General features: G+C 36.4%; 2 protein-coding genes across 3 annotated transcripts; one reads left to right on the forward strand and one right to left on the reverse strand.

Annotated features, from left to right (window-relative positions):
• Positions 1-289: 289 nt before the first annotated feature.
• On the reverse strand, positions 290-4,253 carry LOC113694839 (probable sugar phosphate/phosphate translocator At3g11320). The gene is made up of 4 exons (XM_027213732.2): positions 3,533-4,253; positions 2,265-2,368; positions 1,949-2,177; positions 290-856 (listed from the first exon to the last, which is right to left on the reverse strand). Exons 1-4 carry the CDS (start codon positions 3,989-3,991, stop codon positions 710-712), a joined length of 939 nt encoding a protein of 312 aa, XP_027069533.1. The 5' UTR covers positions 3,992-4,253; the 3' UTR covers positions 290-709.
• Positions 4,254-9,289: 5,036 nt separating this feature from the next.
• LOC113694838 (uncharacterized) lies at positions 9,290-13,727 on the forward strand. 2 transcript variants are annotated; one of them, XM_027213731.2, is made up of 7 exons: positions 9,290-9,518; positions 9,689-9,916; positions 10,251-10,317; positions 11,041-11,372; positions 11,838-11,979; positions 12,174-12,299; positions 13,063-13,727. In XM_027213731.2, the coding sequence occupies exons 1-7, from the start codon at positions 9,494-9,496 to the stop codon at positions 13,442-13,444; spliced, it is 1,302 nt and encodes a 433-aa protein (XP_027069532.1). In that variant the 5' UTR covers positions 9,290-9,493; the 3' UTR covers positions 13,445-13,727. The 2 variants fall into 2 exon arrangements, with proteins under 2 accessions (XP_027069532.1, XP_071910367.1); XM_072054266.1 differs by lacking the exon at positions 9,689-9,916 and having other exon boundaries at positions 9,359-9,518; positions 13,063-13,582.
• The last annotated feature ends 3,810 nt before the right edge of the window (positions 13,728-17,537 follow it).

Raw genomic sequence — 17,537 nt, forward strand, 5'->3', positions numbered from 1 at the left:
CAAGGGAGTGGGCCTAACCGACTTAGTACAATACTGCAAACTCCAACCCACCATATCGACTACCTGTCCCAAGCTACTACTTAAAACAAAGGAAAGAATAGACTAGTAGTTTGGTCATATGCAAATTGGGAGGTAAGAATCAGCCAACACAGCACGTTTTGTTGAAGGGGGAATCTATTCCTTATAAAAGCTACGATGGAAGAGGAAAGCCTTCGCCAATCCATTCGCAAATTCATTCACAAAAATGGAAACTGAAGTATACGCATATGTCAACCGAGAAGGCAAAAAAAAGCTTAAATGTGTCCCTTTCTTTCCATGCATTGCTTCATTTTCAACAACTTTTTACAAGAATGTACCCCTCTTTTCACTGAAAAATACTACAGTGATACAAACACCGCGTAACACTTGTGCGAATTTTTAATCAATGAATTAGGAATGGACTGAAAGCAATTTTTGTTCTTTGCAGTTATGCATCTACAGACCCAATCAGCTGAGCTTACATGAATCCCTTGACTGAGATTTCTCCAGCAGTTACCGCACAGTCTTTACCGGAAAAGGCAAAATATATTCAAGGGATAAATTGCCATTCAGCCGGGAGGGAGACCATCGGCAATCACCATATGTTAAAGCCTTTACTCTTCAAACAATTTCATTCCACATATTCAACAAGAAGAACAATACCACTTAAAAAGTAAAATCTAAACCCCCCTCATCTGCTCCTCTTCTTCGCTTCACTGTACAGAACCACTCCAGTGACAGTGAGTACATACCCCAACATACCAATAACCGACACAGGATTTCTGAATATCATAATTGAGATAACCACTGCAACAGCCCCTTTTGCATTTCCCAAGACCTGAACACATTGGCAATTTCCACGTTAATCGCAACAGCTTTGAGCTTCAAAGGATATCAACATCTCACAAAAGACCCAAAGTATGACTTCATGGCACGAGACAGAAAAGGTAGATAGCATAAAACAACTGGCAATTCAGTATCTTCAATTATGTTTGTGTGTGCCTGTAAAAAAATATTGGGTAACGAGTCATGAGAAAAATTCCTGTGAATTTTGCAGCTTAGCTCTCACAGCTGAAGCCTAAAATTCAATGCTCTACCAGCTCTGGAACATCAGAATCCAATATGCTTTGCTCCCACGCCCGAAGGAACTAGAAGCCTAAAATTCAATGCTTTGCCAGCTATGAAACAAAATTATGTTTCGCATTTAGGTCAAAAAGGGCCAATCAGGTGAACTGGTTGTTTTCTAGCACGGTGAACGGTTTCGCATTTTGGGCTGCTAGTGTCAAATCAGGAATCAGGGGATGCCTTATGGATGGAAAGATCTAGGACTGGAATATCATCTATCTTCTTATTACCACCTTCCCATCTCCAGATGTCATCTAACGTTTTTTTTCTGGATGATCATAATATGCAAGTCCATACGAAGCTCTCTCAGCTTATCACGGAACGGAATTACATCAATTTATAGAGGAAGATGGACAATCCAATCCGAAGCAAATCCATCCACCCAAATACTCCCACACAACTAACTTCCTCTGAACTTAGTTGGATTAAAATTGAATAGCCATCAACAGGAAATTACTTGGAACTGTTAGATATCTAAGAAATAGAAGTAGAATAAGCTTAACTGTCAGATATCTAAGAATAGAAGTAGCATGTTTCATGACAACTTCTCACAAAGCAATGTCGTATAGAACCATGTGCAGAAAATGATGGGCTGGCAATGTAAAAGTTCCATCAGAAAACAATTTGGGCTTTTAACAGTTATCAACAAACTAATGAAAACCCAAGTCAAGGTCACAGTTCCAAATTGGCAAGTGTAAGCGTACTTTCTTCTTTATTAGGAATTGAAATGGCCATAAGAATCCAGACTTAACAAGGAGAAACAAGGGAAATTGCTCAGTGCTGGAATACTGTAACGTGCACATACCTGGAGAGTCAGTGCACTGGTATGCTTGGTAACCAAGAAATTGGTCAAGTTGACAAAGTATGCAAGGGCTGAATTCAGAAGCAAATACCAGATGATTTTGATGTCACTTCTCGCGAGAGCTACTGTGATTGAAACTACATTTTGCTCCATCAGGATTGTCGCAGGGAGTAGGATGAAAACAGCTATTGGAGCCATATAGAGCAGAAGGTTCATGGAGTTCAGCTTTTCTCTGAGAATGTCAACAATAAATAAGACCGAAAGAAATCATGAAGGATACGTAGCGCTCATGAAATATGCAACAGAAATGAATTAGTACCCCTCTGATGACAACAAAATCCCTTGAAGAACTGATTTTAATGCTCTTGCAGCCGTAGCACCAACACACATTACGAATCCAAAGAGATGGAAGCTTGGTTCACTCTGCAGCAGAGTACTGGAAGTGAATCAGGACAAAGTTTCATGGGAAAAAAGAGAAAAAAAAAAGCCTTTTAGAATGTAGAAGCAATAAATCATCATCTCATGTCACAGTATCGACCAGTTGGAGGATGTGAAGGATGATAGACAATTTTGGACACAAGGCACACCAATAAAGAGTTAAAGGAGTAAAAGAAAAATGAAAACAGAACCTTGACTGAGTCCAAAAGCAATGACAACCAAAAAGAAGGCTATCAATTTACTTCAGTTGAAGTGAATAGCAAATTTTCGACATCAAATCGCTACTACTACAAGGTCTTCTAGAAGTTAACAATATGACCATTTCCACAGAGGGTCGTCATAAGATATGACAATAAATAAAGGATTTGAGGACTGCAAACATAATCTAGATTGACTTGGAAGTCGCAGCTTCAAAAGGAGTGACCCTCATATAGCTACATGGTGCCATTACCATTTGTACAAGCTAGAACATTTGATTACAAACAAAGCACATTAAACTTTTCTTATTCATCAAAATAAGCAAATAAATGAACTTTTCTTGAACAAGCAGACAACCAAACTGAAATAGATTATATGCATTCATGAAAATGGGTAAGTATTTGCTCATCCAAGAACAGCACAATAATAATAATAATAATAATAATAATCATCATCTAGGCACAAACAAAGAAAAGCAATAGTCGGATTACTCCATGCTGAATCAAACTGATGGTGTATCAATAAATATGTCAACGAACATTCCACAATTTCCAATAATAAACAGTTACGATTTTCTACTTTTCGCATCGTTAAAGTGCCAAAGGGTGTATATAAGACCTGAGATTCGTTTAAAGCCAGGTTTTTTCCCCATTTCTGCGAAATATAACATACGATGGACATGCGACAAAGCAACGAAAGGAAAAGAAAACGAATCATTTCTGAATAGCTTGTTTAGCCGAAAATCCTACACGCACAAGCTAAAAATCCAGATTTTGCTACTTTGAATTAGTCCAGACAATATTTAAATATGCCATGATAGGGATGAAAAACAAAATTAAATTTTCTTCATCGTCTCTTTCCAAAAAAATTGAAATTCACCAAAGCTAAAAATCTTTTTATGTTTAAAAAAAAAAAAAACCAAAGGCTGAAATAGCATCCAAAAATCTTTACCCCACTAGCAATGACTACTCCGGCAACAACAGGAACAAGAGTGGCGTAAGTAACCCAAGCCTCCCTTTTCCAAGTCATCAAATATGCAAAGAAGGCCGTGAAAAAGGGCGTGGTAGCCCCAACTGCCTGCGTGAAAGACACCGGAAGGTAGCGCAAGGAAACGTTCCCACTGACCACCGACCCACAAAAAATTAGACCCAGTGCCGAAATCTTCAAGAACTGAAGGCGGGAGCGTATGGTCTGCAAAGGCACCATTTTGAACCAGACGACGGCTATGTAACTGAAGAGAGAGCAGGCTATCATGTGGCACATGGTGAGAAAGACCGGGTACTTGAAGCCGTAGTTGCTTAGCAAGTACTTGTTGAGGAGCAAGACTCCAATATTGGAGGCGTACCACGCCGACACGAGCCCAATTGTGAACCACCGCTTCTGGCTCTGGCTCTGGCTCGAGCCCTTCATGGCTTGTTGTTTAACTTCTACTTCTGGGAATTTAATTTTGACGGCTGTCGGCGAACATGGATTTCTCTGGACAGGAGGGAAAACGCGTGTAAACTAGACCGCCGATTGGGCAGAGGGGGCTGCTGCCTGCTGGGGAGTGAATAGTGATGTTGCTTCAGGATTAATACCCCCACCGACGGACCTAACGGTAACGCAGGTGGAGGTCCAGCTCCAGCAATGCTGGCTGATTGATTCTGACCCGGTTTTTTATTTTTTTAAGTATACTCTCACTAGTCACTTCTGGTTAGCTTTTTAGGTGTTACTAGTTTTTTAGACTAGTTCATATACTTCCGGTGTTAAAAAATATTTATCTTTTAACACAGGCTAAAAACACGGATACGGGGCACAAACGGTTGCCGGTTGTCCTCATTTTGCACTGCGCGTGACATTGATTAAACACGATGTAACTTTTTTTTCACACGATGTATTTTCAGAACAGATAGTGGTGGGCCCCACACTTGGCGCGAAAATCGAGTTACATGGTGTAATCTCAGCCGCACAAAATTTTGAGGGCAAATCTTGGCCCTTAACCGTGCAGGGACGGTCATACTGCCCCAAATCCTAAAAACACATGCACCAGACAAAAATAAGAAGAGATGTTATTGGGATTGATATGAATGTTTCAACCGTGCGATTATGCGCACTTACTGTACTTCTTACAAAAATGTCTTGTTTGGATTGCACATTTCTGAATTTTTTTTAGAAAAAAATATTATAACGATTTGATATATATGGTTAGTAAAAAGGTGATTGAAAAATGTATTTGTGAAAAATACAGCAAATTTGGAAAAAAAAGGTGATTGATATTGAAAAACTGCTGTCCAAATAAGGCCTTAGTGTACTTATACAATCAAGTTATATTTATATATTGAGTGGATATACACGGACAAAATTGATTTATATAACAAAATTATATAATGGTACGTCAACTCGGGTAAAAAAATATATTGACTTTTTTTGTTTAAATGAAAGGTTTTAAGCTTATGATCACTTACTTAAAATCTTTTCTAATCTTATCATTCAACATAATTCCCTCCCAACTTGGGTGCGAAGAATATAACAGCCATGCAAATGCACAAAATTTCGTTGGAGTAGAATCTAGCTTAAGGGCCATGATTATTTGATTTTGAAATATTTTCACACGACGGTAGATTTGGAGTGGTTTGTTCGTTGAGCAACACTTGTATCCTGAGTAGTATATAGAATTGGGGAATTCACGCGAGGTCGACATTGAAATTAACGTGTGCTGTTTTATTCCCAATCAAAGACATAATGGACTTAACTTGTGACGGAGTATGGGTGGAATATCCTCACAGTCACAGCTAAACTAACTGCGTTTAAGAAAGCATAACAGAGAGTTAAGGGACTGGCGCTAAGCTAACCGCTGGAATGAGGCTGATAATGCGTCCGATCGCGATTACGACCTTTTTTTTTTTTGTCTCCTTATCAGAAATTTAGCTTCATATTTTGGGAGGGAGCTGCAAATTGCGAATTTAAGATTAAGCTATTAGGTGGAGTGACAGGGACGGGGCAGCAGAGGGGCATATTAATTAAGTATTAAGAGAAGAGAAGACGACAATCAAACCTAATCCAACAAACTCAACCACAAAGTTCAGAAATGAATGCATTAGTTTGTTGACTTCATGCTACACGTCGAAGGCTTGTAAATTGCTTTTACCATTGAGCTTTTAGAAGCCAGGCAATGGTCCGGCCAATCTCAAAATAGATTTTACGTTACAACTACCCCTACTTAACGTCAGGGAAAAGAGGACCTAAACATGTCAAGAAAAACTCGGTGAACCATTACCGGACTAATTTCATAATAGATTCTATACTACAACTACTTCTACTCTACTCCTATGCATCCGCTAGCGAAATATTTTTAGGAAAATTTGGAAATATTTCTTGATCTACACTCAAGTAGAACTTTAAAACTCTCTTAGTGACCAACCACTCCTAAAGGAGTTGGTTTTATTTGATTAACTATCTACACCATAGTTATTAAACCCGGCCCGGAGGGGAACCCGGCGAAAGAGGTGGGTGAACGGGTTACTGGTTCAACCAGTGGGTGAGTGGTTCAACCGGTGGGTCACGAAATATATTTAAATATTATGTTTCATAATTTTTGATATGGTTAAAACTATAATAAATTATGTCATAGTAAATGCTCAATTAGTCTAATTTATTATAGAATCATTAATTCTTATAAGAATTAACAAAACCTAAATGCAATTAGTAATCCATCAAATTTCAAGAATAAAATTTTATCTAAGTATAATTATCTAGTTTATTTATAAATTTTAAATGCAAAGAATTATTAGGAACGATATTTGCCTTTAGAATGAATTATGTGATATGTTATTTTTTAAATTCATTTCATAATTTATAGAGTCTGGGGAGTAATAAAATTTATTAAAAGATTCCAAATAAATTATGTTTTGGAAAATTAAAATAAGAATAAGTCTAATATATAATATAAAAAAAGACTAAATGTTAAACAAGTGAGCTGTTGGTGCAGCGGTTGTTGCATTTCCTTCAATACAAGAGGTCGTTGGTTCGAAGCTTCACTCCAGCATCTTCCAAACATTTTTAACATGCAAACCCGGTTTCCTGTAAAACCGGATGGTTTTCCGGGTTTGACCGGTTGAACCGCCGGTCCGTTGAAAAGTCAACGGTTTAGTTGTCAAAACGATCCAATTAACTAACCGGCCCGGCTCAATGGCCGGTTCACCGGGTTGACCGGTCGAACCGCCGGGCCGGGTCGGGTTTAATAACTATGATCTACACTACATTAAAACTAAAGAGATATTGTACATTTTTTTAGTCTATTTTGATTTAAAAAAAAAAAAAAAAAACTGCACTACATTAAGGGTCCGTTTGTTTCGGGTGAAAATATTTTCCTAATTTCCCGTGTTTGGTTGCACAAAAGTTACTGAAAACATTTTCCTATGTAAAATATTTTCACTCATCTTGTGGAAAACAACTTCCCTTCCAAACTTACTGAAGTTGTTTTCCGAAATGCATGCATCCCGCCTGTAGTATGTTCCAAACTTACTGAAAACATCTTGTAATATGTTCTTTTTTTTTTTTAGTGTAAACAGGAGGACTCGAACCCAAGATCTCTTCCTTACACTCCCTCCCCTGTACCACCCAACCCAACCCAACCCTCCCCCTAGTATATTCAAAATAAAAAAAAATAAAAAAATCTCATTCTGCTCATCCTATGCTAGTAATTAATTGTGTATAATAGGGACATTCGTTTCTAGAGAAACTTTCAGCAGTGAGAGTGCAAGATATATGTCACAATAAGCATTGCATGTGATTGATATTTGACACTAAATGGCCAGCAATTTGTTTATTGCTTAAGGAGATATTTTTTATTCATATATACATTTCTCCAAGATTTTTTAAAGTTAAACAATGAGATAAATTTTCTTATTTTGCATGGGAAGAAGTATGTAGTTATAATGTGTAGAAAGTAAAGATAGAGATAAAAGTGAAAATATTTCAAAAGTTAAACAAACACCAGAAAAATGAAATAAGAAAATATTTTCAATAAGCTAACCAAACACCGGGAAATGATGAAAGGGAAATGATTTTCATGGAAAATTACTTCCACGGAAAATATTTTCCCAAGGAAAACATTTTACTTCCAACCAAACAAACCCTAAAACGAAATTTCGGTGCCCAAAAAGAAAAAAAAACCCCACAAAGAGATGCACCTTTTTAGTCTATTTTAAACTAAAGAAAAAAATACAATAAATAAATCATAACTCGGGAAAGATGACCAATAAATATATCCTGACTGGCAATCGCCAATCGCAAACGAGGAATTGGTGAGAGCATGAAGCCAAACCTACCAAAGTTTCAGAATGATTAAGGCACAGTTTTTTAGTTTTGAGATGCCCGCAACACCTCTGCTCACATTAAACTGGGCCTTGGACCGTTAGTCTTCTTAAGCGTTGTTGCATTGGACATTTTTTTCTTTCAAACTACTATCGATCATCTTTGTGAGGATGAGCTCCATCGGATTTTATAGTTCACATTGTCTTGGAAATGATTATCTAGCTTTTGGTTGGAATACAATCAATGCAAGCAAAACATTAATCACGTGATTCATAATTGGTTGTTTGGATTGTCATTCTTTGATGAAAATAGTTGTGTTTTTTTTTGTATAAACTATTTCCTTAACATATTTTTCAGTCAACTTTTAACTCTCATACGTCATATGTCAAATAAATTTTCCATCTTCATCTTAGATTGCCTAGATGGTAGGATGTCAAATTTATTTTTTCTTGTATTTAAAAATATTTTCCCTTTATACTAGGAAAAAATGTTTTAAGATATTTTATTCTTTGATTTTTGAATAATTGTGCAAGAATTTATTTTGAATCTTATCAAAATTGAAAATAGATTTAAAGTAAATTATAATTGTTTGACTTCATGTAATTTACGTTTTATGTTGCTAATTATATTGCTAGTAAATGCAAACTTTTAAATTAAAAATTTATATATTAAAATGAATCAAGTATTACAATTGAAGATTTTTTTAATACCAATTCTCATTTATTTTTGAAGTAAAAATATCAAAATTTCATGTAAATAGACAAATACTGCTATTATGCTTAGTTTAGATTGCAAGATTCTACAAAAAGATTTGAAATTCATTCAAAACACGCTAGATGTTTGGTGTTCTTAAAGGAAATTTGAATTTATAATTCATCAATTATCAAAGTACTTTTTAAACGCTACAATAATTTGTGATTTATAAATTTAAATACTTCCTAAATAATCTTAACAATTAAAACAATTTGAGAAGATTTCAAATCCTTTATCAAATTCTTCGATCTAAAGGCAACTTTATAGAACAAATAAAAAAAGCAATAAGACATATTATGTCCTACAAACTAATTCAAAGCAATTAAATCAAATTTGTACTTATTTCTGAATATTCATTATATTATACCAAATATGGTATATTGGAAACTTTTTTTTTTTTTTTGAAAAAAAGTATATTAGAAACTGGATAAACATTTACTTGTGTACCAGATGCTGGAATAAAAATTTCCTTCTGCAATCCTAGGTGAAAATGTCTTTTGGATGGGACATCCCCGCGTGTACCAAACACGGGGATCAGGGTAATGTTGTGCAGAATGGAACTTGTGAGGTACCCGTACCCCGACGAGGAGGAGACCGGGAGAGGAGAGGATAACCTCAAAAAATTGTCGCGACATTGCTGACATGACAGCCCCACAGCACAAGGGGAAATAGCGCGATGCTGTCGTGACAAGGAAACTTTCCTTGTCGATTAAGATTTCAGTTGGACTCAGCTAACATTTTAGTATTTTAAGAACCGATTACAATTGTTTTCCAAATTCAGAGTCATCGTCCGTTGCTGCTCTCTCTCTCTCCAGTCACAAGAACTGCTGCGCTGCTGGCAGGAAAGTCAGCAAGCCATCCAAGATGGAGGAGCCTTTGTTATCACCAGGTACCAATGATTAAATTAAGGGTTTTACACTTCCAATTCAGTTGTCTCACTTTTTCCATTTTTTTTCTCTGCTTTTTATCTATTGGTATCAACCTGTTTTACGTTTATGATAGCAGCATGTTTCTAATACTGTTCAATTGTTGGTTTTTTTTTTCAATGTACCCTAATAGACAAAAATGGAGCAAGAGATGGAGGACGGGAAAGTGATAAATTGAGGTCATACGAGTACGTGGGAAGGGCTGGTTCCATAATTCCGACAGCTTTCTTGGCCGGATCCCAAGTCAGTGTCGATGAGATTCGATCAGCTGCATCCATTCCTCACTCTGACCCCTATCCTCCATCTCTCCATGGGGCCTTGGTCAGCCCACCTCCCTCGCAATCCCCTTCCCAACCCTACGGTGCGTACACCTCTGATTCTGCTTTGCTTTGTTTCTTACTGCCTCTAACTAGAAACGTCGTCGTGGTTACTAGTTAAGAATCATTTCAATTTTCAGAAAAGAGGATTTTTTTTCTTGTTTTACGGTCTAGAAATGTGATCGCCATACGGTGGGATAATATCCTAAGTTTATTAAGTATGTCCATCTGGCTACTATATTATTTCGCTAATGTGGAAATGGTGGGATTATTTTGTAAATTCACAAGGTTTTCTTCGTTTTTTCCGATCTCCATGCGTGTTTCCCCATGTATGTACGTTTCTGGGGTGTTAAAATATCAGTGTGTCTGTTGTTGCAGCTCAAGATATTATTTACCAGGGTGGATGCTACGGAGATACAAGAGAAATTGATCATGAAGCAAGAAGGTAAGAGTGCAATATTATGTCATTTGATAGCGTGTTATTGTTAAAGTTGTGCCTTTAGGGGTTTATCTGCCTAAAAAGGCAAAAGAATCCTTGAAACAGCTGAAGATTGAAATAATAGCTAATGGCTAGACATGAATCCATTTGATTTCTAATGGCATAATAGGATGCAAGCCACATGCCTACATCAATGAACTTTTATTTTGTTTTCCATGATAGTATATCTTTCTTGTATGCCTGCATTCATCTCGGTTTTGAAATATCACTTCTGAAATTGTATTGAATTTCATGTATTGAGGGAAGTAAATGGAGGGACCAGAGCCAATCTGATCTGGGCTTAAGCTTTTATGAGCCTATCTTAGAACATAATCCTTTTTCTGCTGGAAGGAGTTCATTGTGTTCACAGAGTGTAACCTGTATATACTGACATGTATTTTTTTTTCTTTTTTGCTTGTTGATATCAAGATCATTGCCAAATAATTCCTCTCTCCCTGCTGGCTTCTGAAAACAAAAGCTAACAGATAGTGAGGTTATCTTAGAGCTGACATGATTAATAATAGCAGCCTCATCTACTAGAAGTGGCAAGGAATCTAGATAAACATTTGAAGTTGTTATTTGCTAAGCCATAAATTTGAATTGCAACTATTGCATTTCTTCCTAAGCATCATTTTGCTTTTAAGAAAATGCAGATCATAATTGGTTATATTTGTTGAAATTTTGCTTCAGACAAATATTGGATGAGGTAGAGATTCGGGAGTTACTTGTAGATCATGTTGGGCATCGTTGCTGTTGGGGAAGTCGCCCAGCTAGGACCTGGAAAATTCATGCCGTGGAAGACTGCAATGTGTACGTGGGAACTTTAGACACTTTTATAGAGGAGAGGGAAATAATAATTGAGAGGGAGCCATACGTTAGTGGCAATATTGATGGAACGGCAAATGGGCCTGAACTCGGTATATGGGAATTGGATTTAAGGTCTGAGTTCCCTGTTTTGTTTATCCCTTATCAAGAGACAAGAACAAGAATTCCTCATTCAGAAGCTATTGACAAATGTCCAGGTAATATTTGGAGGAGTAGATGCTTATGAGGGATAGTTAGTTTTACATATTTCTACATAAACAATTCTAGTTCTTTCTTTGTTCGTTGATAGTCATTTTTGTCAGCAATGTACATAGATATGGTTCTTATTATAAAGTAGGCGCTGTTTGCTTGCTGCTATCTTTTCATACTAGTTAAGGGTCTTCCCCTCACTTGTATATGCTCTTCTGCTGTATCAACAAAATGAGTCAGTTGCCAAAAATAATAATAATAATAATAATAAATAAATAAAAATTGAACAAAATAAGAAATTCACACAAGCCCATTGATTTGTTTAATATATATCATAAAACTCAATTCTCATGGTCACCTCAGCATATTAGTGTACTGAAATCGTGTTATCTTCAGTTTAAATATGTTGCTTGTGTGAGAAACATGGTCTTTGAACCTTGTTGATTCAAGATTTATCTTCCTATCATTTGCAGATTGCACAGGACGAGGACATACAGTCTGTACTGCTTGCAATAAGGATCTGGAGCCTGGATTCTACAAAGAAAATCAAATGATGCATTGTCCTGCGTGCTTTGGGAGGGGTCTGATTGCTCATAGAGATGGATCTGATACAAAGTAAGGGTGTATTCCATACTTTGACTTTGTTGTCTCTGTAGGGAGAGTCCATACCATAAACTGAAAGTTATACTCTTTACAGTTTAGCTACGTTGGGCCCATCTTGATCGTTAGCAGCTTTCTCTCTGCAATTATTGTTATTGGATAGAAGTTTTTCTGTTTAGCTGATGGCTTGTTGAAAAATCTCCACGCAGATGCTTAAAATGTAATGGGAAGGGCATGCTGCCTTGTGCAACTTGTGATTCTCGTGGGCTTATTAAATGTGTGACGTGCATGGGTGGTGGTTCTCTTTTGACTCGCAAAGTGGCTGTTATAAGATGGTATGGCCTGTGTTGTTTTGGACAATATATTTGGCATGCCATATCTCTTACAGACTTGAGGACTTGTTATTATGACAGGCTGAATTGTTTTTGAATCTAGCCTGAAGCATTTTGGGGGAAAAACTGTTACAAAGCTAAAAGAACATAACTAATAAAAAGTGGGGGTTCAGTTTGTAATTAAAAGTTAGTCCCTATGCACATTCCTCGCAGGTAATGGCCATTTAGTCCATGATCCATTGGACAGTCAGTTCAGTGCCAGACATTGAAGCAGTGCCATCTGTTTTCTTTTGAATAATTTTATAACTCCATTTTCAGTTTGTTGGTTCAAAGATCATTCAAGAATGGCAAGTATTCACAGAATCTTCATTGGACAAACTTAAAAGTGGTAGGCTTGGATCCCTCCTTTGAAGTAATTGTCATGGATGGCCAAGTAGACCCTGTGGGCATGCGCACTAGGTTTTGGTTTCCATGTCACAACTTAAGCCTACCACAACTTTTGTGTGTGATTTATGTGTTTGGATGCTAAATTGAGATCCCTGCAAAAGCTAAAAGAGCTTAAGTTAACCCGACCAGGAAATGTGAAATCACTCTGTCCACAAGATCTATTGTTTCAGTTTTGTTGTTTCTTGCAAGGCATTCCTTCAAGTTATGCTGTTTGCCTGTTTCAATCTGTCTCATAGTTGTGCCATGATGGAGAAATAAAGGAAAACATTTTGTTTTAGGTACTGATTATGCATTTTGTCTGTGTTTTTCTGCTTTTCAGGAAGACCCTTTCAACTCGAAAAGTAAGTGCAACAAGTGGAGCTGCTTCAGTTCCTGATGATGTTTTCCACAGAGCGCAAGGCGTCCAGTTGTGCAATACCCAAGCCCACCAATGCACTCCTGCCTTTTTTGCCGATTCGTTCTTCCTCAACAAGTTTTCTTCTGAAGTAATTGCAGAAAGGGCTCCGGTCCCTCATGCTGCAAGGGTTATATGTGAGAGACATATCATCTCTGTTGTCCCAGTCACTCGTGTGACTATGGCCCATCATAATCGCTCTTTCAGTTTCTATATTATCGGAAATGGTAGAGAGGTTTATCTGAAGGACTATCCGGGTAGGTTCTGTTGGGGCCTGTGCCCATGCTTTGAGTGGTTGAAATCATAAAGTTGCTGTTGATACTCCTGCTAGAGTGAAACGATTTCCAGGTGACAGATGTTTTGGTTTTTGCTCGAAATTGGGAAGATAGAATCGGTTCAAACACGTTAATGGGCTATGCGATGAGTGAATGAGCTATTGTACAAATCAAGTTTTTATTGTGCTCATGCAAAACTAGAAAGTTGGTAGCAGCAACCAGAAATGCTAGCACATATCAAATGATGCAACTACTGCAGCATGTAAATGGTCCGACAATGGTTGAAATAGAAACTAGCGATCGTTCGAGCAGGAACTAATTTATTGCTTGCATAGCAAGACTTTTGAGTTGGTGTAATTCGTTACCTATTTGCATTAATGTAGCTTGTGCGTGCTTTATTGTCAAAAGAAGTGAGTAAACATGGAAACACATAAAATTGTGGTGCTAACTATGACGAGAAGACTGCCAACTTCGACATGATGTGGTAACTGGTAAATAAATCTCGTGTTGCGTCGAGCTCTTGATGATTATAATGACAAGGACAAATAACATCCTGTTGAATGAAGAGGATTTGTTTCCCTAGATAAAATCGGGCGATGCAAATGCCCGATGCCCAATAGATTAGATACCTCTGGCAATAAACCATTCGCATCAGCACTCGGGACTTGGGGGCTCACGGAATTTATGCTATACTTTGGGACAAATGGAGTAGGCAACTCGTGCTGGCCTGCTAGGTGAATGTTAGAGAGTAAGGATGGATAAGAGACCTGCGACTGCCACAATCTAATAGAATATGACAAAGTGCCAACAAGTATTAACACTTAACACATCACATGGACGTGTAAAACAACATAATAAATTTTGGCAATTATTGAAAATTGTAATATCTCTCACCCAATGTTATCCATCTAACTAAATATTTTGGGTTTTGGATTGCCGTTTCTTGAAGTTTTCAAAGGAGAATTTACTGTAGTGATTTGATGCATATTGGAATGAAAAATGTAAACTATTTTGGTTAGAAAACTACAATCTAAACATTTTTCACACACAATACATATTGAAACGTATGACATATTTTCATTTATTAAGAAGGGACATGGACATTTTAAGTTTGACTAATTCTAATCCTTGTTAATAAATGAAAACACATGTCATGTCCGTAGAACAAGGGAAAGAAACTAAAAGTTGGTGATCTTTCGATGGCTACGTAAATATAACAATGTAAAATAACAAGTTTCACCGACGTGGAAGTTCTCGATTAATTCAAGGAATATAGATATTATTATAATAAAAATAGACACTAACACAATAAAATTAAAAAATATTCCCCCATGGTACATATAGAACACGGTGCCAAAAATTGCAGAGAAGTAGGGCCTGAAGCGGTGACTGCTACAAGAATAGAATATTCCAAAGCATTCGCTTAAATGCATTTTTTAGACACATTAAAATTTGATTGATATCCTACATTTAATATTTACTGTCCAACTCAAAAATACTCCATATCTCTACCGTGGAAAGTACCCCTCGTTCACAGGAGAACCCTGATCTGAAATTCTTTTCCTTAATATAATCTGATCTTTGCGCAGCTACACGGATTCCGATCAAGCAGTCACGCTGAATAAATAGCGTATGTGTGCAGTTGGCTGTCGGTGAATGTCGTACGGCAGATTCCTCATTAATAACCAAATCAGCTTTTCAATGATTGATCGGCACGTCTGGATGCCCGCTGTGCCAGACCGCGTTATATATTCTTGATACTATGCCATATAAAAGCTAAAACCTTCACCGCACCAATACAAATATGGGTCTTGCCAATTGGCATTGCAAAAGTTCTTCCCAGCTCTCTCAATTCTTTATTGTTCTTCTTTTGACACACGCCACATTTTCTTTGGACCAATTGAACGTGAAAACGTTTAAAGGAAAAAACAATAATAAAAAGAACAAAAGAGATTCTCTACAATCATTGGTAATGGAGATTGAAAAATGGTCGTGCCAATCACGACGGAAAGAGTTTATCGATCTCATTTGCAACTGTATTCAGCTGTAACTGTTGGTGCCATTGTTCCAGTCAAGAGTCACCGTACGCCTAACTTCTGAATTTGATGACAAAGCAACTCGGAGCATCATGATAATTGATAGGCTACTTACTTGGAATATCCACAAAAGCAATGAGAAGAAGTCTTCCAAATAAATCTTGCCTTCACCATAACTAGTTTATGAGCAGGTCCAAACCTTCCCTTTTGTTTTCTTGCTTTAAATGCTCTAGTAGTTGAGAGTAAACATCCATCCCTGTCCAAATCAGAATTTATTAGATATCTCTGAGTACAAAATGCCTCAGTCAAAGCTCAAACAATATTATTGTCTTGTTTATTTCTGCTTTGTGAATTTGAGTAATCACCTCGCCATAAAACTAAATGTAACCCACCCAAAATGGAGAACACTGTTAATGGGTGAAACTATGCAACCATATTGTCTCTTTCTACCCTTACTTTGTGGCATAACGGACTGCTCGTCTTGTGAAACCATCTGCATTTTGTTCTCTCCATCTCTCACATTTTGTTTGACGAAGAGAAAAAAAGTTTAGAGAGGGATGGTCCACCCAAGGCAACTTTATCGAAGGTTTATTATAAATTTTTTAGGATTAATTTTTTATATGCTGAGTGTATATATATATATTTCCATTATTGGATGCAAAATACATAATTTGAATTTGAATATCAAATTTTATATATATGTCATGCATCCAACCGTAATAATGTATACACTGTCAGAGTATATAAAATTAATTCAATTTCTTTTAGGTTGTCCTCCAATAAAAGATTCTCACTTACACTTCTTTCCTCCGAACCACCCAACCCAACCCAACCCTCCTCGGATAGTACTATTTCAATATAAAGTTAGAGTGTCCTCAAATATTAAGTTTTATTCTACTTAATTTAGCAGTTCACTTAAAATTTATTCTGCTTAATTTAGATGTGGAATAAATCCCACCAACGTGTAAAGGAATCTCACTTGGTTGAATGCTGTTACGATGTGAACACTCTTTTGTTTAAGGGAAATGTTATTGACACTATTTTTTTTTCGTTATTTGCACTTCTATTATTTATTTTATCATAGAGTCTAATAAAATAAAAATTATATGATTAAAATAATAGTGAGAGTGTGATTAACAAAAAGAAAATACAAATAACATTTCTCTTATTTTCTCGTGCAAAGAAATGGCAATGACACGGCCTTTTTTTTTTTTTAGCGAAACAGTAGTATTGTATTACTTGAATCAAAAGTATTTATAAACGAGCAAAGGCTCGAATCTTACAATGTGCCAATAACACAGCAGATTGGGGTTGACTTATTTCACATCTTAATAATCGCTCAAAACTTGGACATTAAACTGAAAACTTAGATTATTTTTATTCACTATTTCTAGACAAAAGGAGCATTTGTAAAACAAAACAAAGTAGTCAACTCTTGGATGTCATGTATCCATGCTGTTATCCATGGCAATGACCCGGTCAGACCAGTGATTTTCACAATTCCAATATATTGAAGTCTGCGGGGAAAGAAACATAAAAAGTCTTATTAGATTAACATGTAGAAAAGAAGATTTCAAGAATGTAGTTATTGCATGTCAAGAATATGTCATTGACGTCGGTTTTAGATCACAGTACACCTACCATGCCCATTTAAGAGTTCACTCATTCTTCCCCTTCCCCCCTTCCGATGCTAGTTTTCCAGTAAAAGCATCAAATTTTCAAACTCATTATCGTGCATATGTTCAAAAATATTCCAAAAATTTAAGTTTCAATATCTTACAGTAATTGTTTTGAGCTAATATTGATTTGGTCAATTGTTTTTATTTTCAAAAGTAATGACGAAGTAAGTAAGATAAGATGCAACGACCAGAGAATGTACGACTAGTTCGAAATTCTTTTTATTAAGATTCGTTTAGATCGAGAAATTTGATGAAGGATATGAAATCCAATCAAATCACTCTAATAGTTTGAATTGCTTGAGAAGTACTTAAATTTATAATTTACTAATTATTAAAATACATTTTAAATATTAAAATAATTAGTGATTTGTAAATTTAAATATATCTTAATAATCTAAACAATTAGAAGG

The sequence above is a fragment of the Coffea arabica genome, chromosome 6e, assembly GCF_036785885.1.
Source record: "Coffea arabica cultivar ET-39 chromosome 6e, Coffea Arabica ET-39 HiFi, whole genome shotgun sequence".
Taxonomy (NCBI): Eukaryota; Viridiplantae; Streptophyta; class Magnoliopsida; order Gentianales; family Rubiaceae; genus Coffea; species Coffea arabica.